This window comes from Oncorhynchus clarkii, chromosome 2 (genome assembly GCF_045791955.1).
Source record: "Oncorhynchus clarkii lewisi isolate Uvic-CL-2024 chromosome 2, UVic_Ocla_1.0, whole genome shotgun sequence".
NCBI classification, from domain to species: Eukaryota; Metazoa; Chordata; class Actinopteri; order Salmoniformes; family Salmonidae; genus Oncorhynchus; species Oncorhynchus clarkii.
This window is the reverse complement of record NC_092148.1, coordinates 32,472,186-32,481,871: the sequence shown is the minus strand read 5'-3', so window position 1 is coordinate 32,481,871 and position 9,686 is coordinate 32,472,186. Positions and strand designations below refer to the sequence as shown.

At 43.6% G+C, this 9,686-nt stretch overlaps 2 protein-coding genes across 2 annotated transcripts; both read right to left on the bottom strand.

Moving 5' to 3' along the window:
• Positions 1–1,292: 1,292 nt before the first annotated feature.
• On the bottom strand, positions 1,293–3,174 carry LOC139380980 (trophoblast glycoprotein-like). The gene is made up of 2 exons (XM_071124194.1): positions 2,915–3,174; positions 1,293–2,307 (listed from the first exon to the last, which is right to left on the bottom strand). The coding sequence occupies exons 1-2, from the start codon at positions 3,172–3,174 to the stop codon at positions 1,293–1,295; spliced, it is 1,275 nt and encodes a 424-aa protein (XP_070980295.1).
• Positions 3,175–6,413: 3,239 nt separating this feature from the next.
• Positions 6,414–9,244, bottom strand: LOC139380974 (transmembrane protein 222-like). The gene is made up of 6 exons (XM_071124182.1): positions 9,094–9,244; positions 8,737–8,821; positions 8,584–8,615; positions 8,368–8,464; positions 7,886–8,016; positions 6,414–6,580 (listed from the first exon to the last, which is right to left on the bottom strand). Exons 1-6 carry the CDS (start codon positions 9,213–9,215, stop codon positions 6,493–6,495), a joined length of 555 nt encoding a protein of 184 aa, XP_070980283.1. The 5' UTR covers positions 9,216–9,244; the 3' UTR covers positions 6,414–6,492.
• Between the last annotated feature and the right edge of the window lie 442 nt (positions 9,245–9,686).

Below are 9,686 nucleotides of genomic sequence, written 5' to 3'. Positions count from 1 at the left end.
TTGTCCCACTTTCCCCCTACAGACACACTTAATCATCTCCCTTTCCCCATCTGCGCTAAGCAGGAGAGTCACACTAGCCCTGCACATAGTAACAGAATGGGGCAATGGAGCAGTGGTCATTCCAACAGCTCCCTGTAGAGTTGTAAAGTTACTTTAAGACTAAATGGAAACTTACTACAAATGTGATTTGGATAACATCTTGAAAACATGTTTTTATTCAGCACCACAAAGGGGTTTTACAATTGTTTCATTTAAATTATCTTTACATAACACTGGTAAGTTATGCATGTGAGTTTATACACCACACTAGATCCTGCTTCATCACTTCAATACCACATCACTTCTGCACTCTGGAAATATGTGCCCATTGTTTCTGTCTTGCCCTGTCACGTCTGGTTACAAAGTCAGTTAAGGACGAAGATATGACTTAGTGCAGTGTAGAATCATTCAATCTTCCAAAAAGAGTAGACGTTCAAGGTTAGTTTTGCAGTCAAGACCCTTCAGATAGGCTATGTTGCTTTGGTTCCATCTAGATATGTCAATAAGACCCACAAAGTATAATATAATAATACATACAACATCAAAGACGGATAGCAACTTGGTTAAATCTATGCAAGTTAGTAAAAATGTGGCCACAGCAAGATAGGCATCAAGGCTATGCAGGTACAACGAGCCCGGCTGTTCACACTTAAAATAGTCTCTCCATTAAATAGTGTAATTACATCACTTATGTAAGGATAAACTGTAGAACTGTTATACATTTTTATGCTTACATAAGTTATGTAATTATATTCAACATATTGTACAGAAATGTATGATACAGGTAAATCCCTCACATGTGTGCATGGTTGGGCAGAAACTGATTATATGTAATCTGATTACAAAATTAAACAATGTACTTTTAATCAGTTATGTTACCAGCCCAAAATATCAGATTACAGATGCTTTTGAAAAACTAGATGATTACTTTCTGCTGTTTTCTCAATGACATTTAATTCAGCATTGATAAAAGAACAGGTTTAAATGAGTTCCACCAGAGGAAGTCTGACCACAAGTCAGAGACCACTATGATGACACACCAAATGTGTGTGTATGGATCATTTTTATCTACTTCTAATAAGGGGAAAGTAAACCGATTTACATTACTGAGTTTGGGTAATCCAAAAGTTACGTTACTGATTACAATTTTGGACAGGTAACTAGTAACTGTTACAGATTACATTTAGAAAGCAACCTACCCAAACCTGAATGCAAGTCCACTCCAGTCCAGTTCCATTCCAGGGAATGAGGAATCACAAATCCACCGAGATGGAGCCTGGCTTGACCTGTGTGTCTGAGGGGATCTGAACTAAACAGGTGTCAGTGGGTAGCTGTGATAAGCGGTTATCTGAGTGAGGCTGTCCAAAACTACCGTTTGTCGGTGGCTTCTCTTCGACTCTGACGTCTTTTGAGAGGTATTCCCGGCGTGGGTCAGTGTCGATCTCATAGCGGTGGTGATACCCCTCCAACACTTCATGGCAGGCATCTCGCGTCTCCACCACCCACTTTTTAATACCTTGCCGGTTGAGGTAGAGCACAAAGAGGAAGACCATGCCCACAAAGCCCAGCACCAGACCCAAGAGGACGTAGGAGGTCTGCAGGGAGAGGTCGCCCACCTCGTCTCTGATTCCGACCAGAGGTGGTGAAGTAGCATGGCATCCGATAACTTGGACCCCGAGCGCCCGCAGGGGCCTGTCCTGAAACTCCCAGGGTGAGGCGCAGGTCAGGGCTTCTGCATCCCCCACCTGAGCCTGGGAATTCTTAAGCCACACAGCAAAGTCTTGGATCTCACATGTGCAGACATAGGGGTTGTGGCTCAGCAGGATGCGGGGGGCTTGCCCCAGCCTTTCCAGCTCCCCTAGAGCATCACCTTGGAACGCCCTGAAAGAGTTGCGGGTCAAGTCAAGCAGCTCCAGGCGGCGCAGGCCAAAGAAGGTGCCGTTGTAGACCGATGCTAGGGAGTTGTTACCAAGGAAGAGGTGCTGCAGGCTAGGGAGGTGGGAGAACATCCCTGGGGGTAGGAAGACCAGGCGGTTCCCGGAGAGGTCTAGGCTGAGCAACCCTCCTAGGCCTCCCCAGCGCAGTGCGGTGGTGAGATCTGTCAGTGAGGTGTAGTTATAGAGGGAGCGGCTAAGGTTGAGCTCCTTTAGAGGACTCCCTGGGATGTTGAGGGCTTCAGGGTGGATGAGAGTCAGATGGTTGCAGCTCATGTCCAGGGAGCGCAGGTAGGAAAGGGTAGAGAAGCTGTGGGACGCAACCTCTGTGATTCTGGGAAGACAGATGGACCATGTTTACAGTCCCCAAATCGCATATTGGACTCAGAATTAATGTTTGCTGAATTATTGTCATGCTCAAATAGGGTATCTAAACATTTCATAAGTTGGTGTGATGGCATTCAGGATGAATGAAACAATAATTTTATTGTTTTCCTGCTATTTCTCCCCAATTCTGTGATATCCAATTGGTAGTTATAGTCTTGTCCCATTGCTGAAACTCCGGTATGACCTAGGGAGAGGCAAAGGTCGAGAGCCATGCATGCTCCAAAACACAACCCTGCCAAGCTGCACTGCTTCTTGACACACTGCTTGCTTAACCCGGAAGCCAGCCGCACCAATGTGTCGGAGGAAACATTGTACAACTGGCAACCAGGGTCAGCTTGCAGACGCCCGGACCCCCACAAGGAGTCACTAGAGCGCGTTGGGACAAGGACATCTCGGCCGGCCAAACCCTCCCCTAACCCGGACAACGCTGGGCCAATTGTGTGCCGCCTCATGGGTCTCCCGGGCACGGCTGGCTGTGACACAGCCTGAGATTGAACCCTGGTCTGTAGTGAAACATCAGAACACAATTATCTTTGATGAGAATATCTACTCACCTATTGTTGCTCAAAATGATGGTGGTGACATTTTTCAGTTCTTGAAATGTCTCTGATCCAATTCTGAATATATTGTGTCCTGTGATGATCACATTCCTTGTGTATCCTGGAATATCTTGTGGTATGGAGCGAAGGTCCTTGGAAACGCATTTCACTGTGCGCGTGCCAGCAAAGCATTGGCAGCCTGATGGGCACTCCAAGCACTGGTGGGGCGCACAGAGTAGCGCACCAAAAAGTACAAGGATTACCAAATTATGCATAACTCAACAGAAACGTTATAAACTGATAAATACCAGAATATGCAGAAGGAGCAGTTAACGGTGAGTCATATTACGCCATGTCATGCACATCAAGGAGGGAAAAAAACTCAAGACTCCGGCATAACGGTATAATGAGGTGTTAACCTTTCTTTAGATGGTGCCAAATGATAGCCCAATGGTTTGTGTCTGCATTGAGTGAGAAGGATGTTTCGTCTGCTGAGCAACAGGACCGGCAAGTTGTTAGCTTGACTTGAAATACCGGCGCAGAATCAAGGAGAGGAACAGTGAACGTTTTTTAAAGGCACAGACACGAAAAATATTATACTACACAGAAGAGTAGACCTCTGTGGTGTATTTGTGTGATATGATTTAACAGTTTATAAACAAAGAACAAGTAGGCTATGCATATTATGTACATTTATTTATATTGGTTCCAATAAATAACAACACTAAACAGAGGGTAGTGCCCAGGACCAAGTACATATAATAATTTCGCCGGTGCTTATATTTGTCCTGTTACACACAAGTGTGTAATGGAAATGTTTTTTGCGTGGCCAACTCCCCTGAGGCACCCGCAGGGTTCCGGTATTGTGGTTCCGGTATTCGAACCCAACGTTCTTAGCTCGAGGCTACGTGCCGCCCTCACTCGGGCCGAGCTCCCTGTCACCCAGGACCTCAATAACAGGCAGTTAATGACTCCAGACATCCAAGTCATAGACTGTTCTCTCTGCTACCATACGGCAAGCGGTGCCGATGTACCAAGTCTGGAACCAACAGGACCCTGAACAGTTTCTACCAGCAAGCCGTAAGACTGTTAAATATTTTAGTTAAATAATTAACTACCCAGACTATCTGTATTGACCCAATTTTTACACTAACATTTTTGACTCATCACATACGCTGTTGCAACTGTTTATGATCTATCCTATTGCCTAGTCACTTTATCCCTAGTCATATGTACATATCTACCTCAATTACCTCGTACCCGTGCAGATCGACTCTGTACTGCTACCCCATAGCAAGGTTAGCGTTACGCTGTATTTATTATTACTTTTCTATATTTTCTGTCTCTTTGCATTGATGGGAAGCATTTCACTGTTAGTCTACACCTGTTGTTTACGAAGCATGACAAATACAATTTGATTTGACTTTACTAGCCTATGGTATAGTTTATTGCCCATCATTTCTGTAATTCTATCGAATGAGTGGTCATGCATATGGACTACTGTAGAGTATATTAACATTCCCAGGCATGTTGCTTCAGAGAACTTACTGCATGAAAAACGAACACGGTCTGATAAAATATAGTAAACAATTACCAAGTAAAATGATGTTGAGTGGGTATTAACATTTAAATTATCGTAATTTAGCAGATGCTATATCAGTTCTATATACAGTGCCTTGCGAAAGTATTCGGCCCCCTTGAACTTTGCGACCTTTTGCCACATTTCAGGCTTCAAACATAAAGATATAAAACTGTATTTTTTGTGAAGAATCAACAACAAGTGGGACACAATCATGAAGTGGAACGACATTTATTGGATATTTCAAACTTTTTTAACAAATCAAAAACTGAAAAATTGGGCGTGCAAAATTATTCAGCCCCCTTAAGTTAATACTTTGTAGCGCCACCTTTTGCTGCGATTACAGCTGTAAGTCGCTTGGGGTATGTCTCTATCAGTTTTGCACATCGAGAGACTGAAATTTTTCCCCATTCCTCCTTGCAAAACAGCTCGAGCTCAGTGAGGTTGGATGGAGAGCATTTGTGAACAGCAGTTTTCAGTTCTTTCCACAGATTCTCGATTGGATTCAGGTCTGGACTTTGACTTGGCCATTCTAACACCTGGATATGTTTATTTTTGAACCATTCTTCCATTGTAGATTTTGCTTTATGTTTTGGATCATTGTCTTGTTGGAAGACAAATCTCCGTCCCAGTCTCAGGTCTTTTGCAGACTCCATCAGGTTTTCTTCCAGAATGGTCCTGTATTTGGCTCCATCCATCTTCCCATCAATTTTAACCATCTTCCCTGTCCCTGCTGAAGAAAAGCAGGCCCAAACCATGATGCTGCCACCACCATGTTTGACAGTGGGGATGGTGTGTTCAGCTGTGTTGCTTTTACGCCGAACATAACGTTTTGCATTGTTGCCAAAAAGTTCAATTTTGGTTTCATCTGACCAGAGCACCTTCTTCCACATATTTGGTGTGTCTCCCAGGTGGCTTGTGGCAAACTTTAAACGACACTTTTTATGGATATCTTTAAGAAATGGCTTTCTTCTTGCCACTCTTCCATAAAGGCCAGATTTGTGCAATATACGACTGATTGTTGTCCTATGGACAGAGTCTCCCACCTCAGCTGTAGATCTCTGCAGTTCATCCAGAGTGATCATGGGCCTCTTGGCTGCATCTCTGATCAGTCTTCTCCTTGTATGAGCTGAAAGTTTAGAGGGACGGCCAGGTCTTGGTAGATTTGCAGTGGTCTGATACTCCTTCCATTTCAATATTATCGCTTGCACAGTGCTCCTTGGGATGTTTAAAGCTTGGGAAATCTTTTTGTATCCAAATCCGGCTTTAAACTTCTTCACAACAGTATCTCGGACCTGCCTGGTGTGTTCCTTGTTCTTCATGATGCTCTCTGCGCTTTTAACGGACCTCTGAGACTATCACAGTGCAGGTGCATTTATACGGAGACTTGATTACACACAGGTGGATTGTATTTATCATCATTAGTTATTTAGGTCAACATTGGATCATTCAGAGATCCTCACTGAACTTCTGGAGAGAGTTTGCTGCACTGAAAGTAAAGGGGCTGAATAATTTTGCACGCCCAATTTTTCAGTTTTGGATTTGTTAAGTTGATAAGTGATAAATTGATAAATTGATAAATTTGATAAGTTTGAAATATCCAATAAATGTCGTTCCACTTCATGATTGTGTCCCACTTGTTGTTGATTCTTCACAAAAAAATACAGTTTTATATCTATCTATATTTATGTTTGAAGCCTGAAATGTGGCAAAAGGTCGCAAAGTTCAAGGGGGCCGAATACTTTCGCAAGGCACTGTATATGGTTATGACTATCCCAAGCCAAACATTCATTTATATGACATTCCTTTCTGAATCTAGTAAAAGGTACTTTGAAACAAGCCAGAACAGCTGGACATAACTGCCCTCATGAGAGTGTGAATGTTAGCACTGCACAAAGAAGTGTCCCATCGAAACGCTTATTCTTCTTCTTTCACTTTTTATGATTACAACGGAGCAGGAAAATCCCTTGTATTATCTCTCCCCTCCGTCTCCCTCTCCGTGTCCCTTGTGTGGTCAGTGCAGGTTGAGCGTTAGGATGAAGGTGACGAGGGCTCCAGTCAACATAAGGAAGGGCAGCCAGGTCTTGAGGAACGACACACAGCTGGGGAAGGACAGAGGGAGAGAGAGAGAGCACAGTGAGAGTAGTAATGAGTCATTAAATCCTCACATTTTGGCTGTCGGTCAAAAACACAAGACATTTGTCGTCTATACTGCCCTACAAGGTCAAAACTCAGTAACTACACTTTTTTTTTGTCAAAATTCCGTTAAGACTGAAATCAGGCGTTGTAGTATCTGTTTTGTCTTGTGACATAATCAACTGTTTCAATTATGTTCCGTTTCAGAAAAAGTTTGAGTTTGAAATTTGCAGTAACTACAAAATCCAAGTAAAAACCAAGGAAAACCGCAGTAACTGAAGTTACTGCCCTTTGGCTTTGTTCCACCATTAAAAGAGCAGTAACTACGCAACAGTGAAACTGAGAAAAATTGCTTCAAAGTTGATTTGCTTTTCCAGACAAATATGTTGTCGGTAGATAAGTAATAATGCACTGATGTATTATATTATTCTGAATTGTTTATGCATATCAACCATGACCACTGATTTGACCTAAGTCAAATATTTTTTTTTGATATAAACATTCTATGTGATGAAACAGTCCTTACCTTATGGCAAAAAAATGTTTGAGGATTGCCTTTGGCTTTTGTAGGGCAGTATATAGAGACAGGTAAAGAAGTGCAGTCGGTTAAATTTCCCAGAAGCCAGGGTAATTTACACAGGGCACTGAGGGCAGACCAACTCTCTAATCTCCCAGAGGTTTACCCTACTCCCTTCACTCACTCCTTCCCCGTTCTCCACCCTTGTACCCCCCCTCCTCCCGATCCAGCAGTGGGAGCCCCGGCAGAGAGTTGATGTGGTGATGAGGGGGCCACATCTGGCAATGATGAATTACACGGCGCCCCACTGTTTAAGGACGTGGTGCCCTCGGACGATAATGTGGAGGCTGCACAAAGCAGTGACACTAGCTCCCTATGTGGGTCAGGGGAGAATAATGAGGGGGTTTCTCAACAGCATATGTTTCCCCGTGTCTGGAGCTCCTCTGTCCCTCCTGCAGAGAGTTGCCTGCTGGCAGGTGCATGCTTGCTTGTTCAGACTCGGTGCTGTTTTGCATAGTTTGCTTCTGCCCATTTCATCAGCATGTCTGATTCTACTTCCACACCAGTTAGTCAAATGATCCAGAGGGAACGCACATACACATAGAGTGATTGGTCAGTCAGAATGATGCTTTGTGAGTGGCAAGTATTGTTGTACAGAAGGTTCAGTGTTCACGCCTAGGTTAGGACAGGAATGAGCATACTCTGTTACATACAGTAGAGTACCTCTTCATTGCATGATTGCATGGTATCTCACCTGACATGCTTGCCGTGGATAAGGGACCGCAGGCATAGGTTGACCATGTTCCAGGACGTTCTGTTGTCGTAGCGCATGAGGTTAAGGGCCAGGGCCACGTGGGAGTGGCAGTTATCACAGCAGAGGTTGTGCTACAAGAGACAGAGGAAGAAGGCTAGTCAGGTCTAACTCTAGGCGTTTTTTGTCAATATCGCTACAATGGGCCTTTACAATCATTGTACAAAACATGTACATATAAATACCTTTGCCCCTTACAATAGGCCTTTACTGGAGATGTTCAATAGGCATTTACTGGAGATGTTCAATAGGCCTTTACTGGAGATGATCAATAGGCCTTTACTGGAGATGTTCAATAGGCCTTTACTGGAGATGTTCAATAGGCCTTTACTGGAGATGTTCAATAGAACCTACGAAGGAAATATAATTCCACTACTAGACCTGTCTGTCTGCCTGTCTTATTATGACACTGTCAATGTTCATACCGGCCTGCATTTGTACTCCTCCGATGCGTCTTGCACTGCCTTGTCCCAGGCAGCTGAGCCAGTGCCACACACCTTATCAACATCAAGCTTCCAGTACCTGTTAAGAGACAACAATGCCGCAGATGCCTTACTACCTAACTGCAATGCCGGCATGTCAATTTTGAGCACAATATGCCAAGCCTAGCTACAAGCATTGAACGAACAAAGCCAACTTACTTTGTTGGTCTTCCAAAGGCCATATTATCTTCCTGAAAGGAAAGATGGGACATTTTGAGGAACTATCGAAACAGATGGTCCGATAATAACATTAGGCTTATGCACATAAAGCTGTAGGCCTACTGTCATAATGCATGATCTGCATATACTCACAGACACTAAGTACGATCCAGCGAAGTCTCTTATCACGCCTGCAGAAGTACAGATCCCCATGTGACCAATGAAGGGGAGCAACCACCTGAACAAAACAGAGGTACGGCACTGTATTGGGGGGTCCTGGGAATAAAGAGTGCGTGTATATTATAGGGCATCTAACGGTATGGGCATTTTAATTCCAGCCCACATAGTATTTGGAAATTCACTAGCTATATTGCAAGCTAGTGATATAAATATCCAAAAGATGTGATCGCCTAACATGACCATTGATGTTTATCAACATGACCACGTAAATAGTGTCTCCATTTCAGATGGTGAGAGCAAGAGAAAACAACCGGAAAAGTGGCTACTCACGACAGTATTGGAATAGGTGTCCAAACGACGCAATAAGGATAACGGCTGTTTTTCCGGTCTATTTTTTCGAAACCCCCGTGATAATTAATCATTATTTCTATTTCGTCCGCCTCCTGCGCCATCAGTAATTTTAACGCTGTGCCGTAGCCTGTCGCTGCTCAACTGACATCACGAAAATGCGTAGGCGCGTATGGCGGCCGCGTTCGACGGCCTGCAAAGCAGTCATGCAACAAATCTCACAAAGCCAGCCTGGATATTAATTAAATGCCCAATGCAGACGTTGTTATATCAATATCAATTCATTTCTTGGTAACATCTTAGATTTCAATTAAAATGGGAAAATAGCTTTTTTTAGCAAAAAACTACTTCTCAAAGGTCCAATGTGGTGGTCCTGAGCTGGCACGGTTACACGTGGTCTGCGGTTGTGAGACCGGTTCCAGAATCCAGACACATTTTATAAAATGACGTTGGAGGCTGTTTAATGTAGCGAAATGAAGATTCAATTCCATGGCAACAGCTCTGGTGGATATTCCTGAAGTCTGCATGCCAATTGCATGCTCCCTTGAAATTTTAGACATCTGTGGCATTGTGTT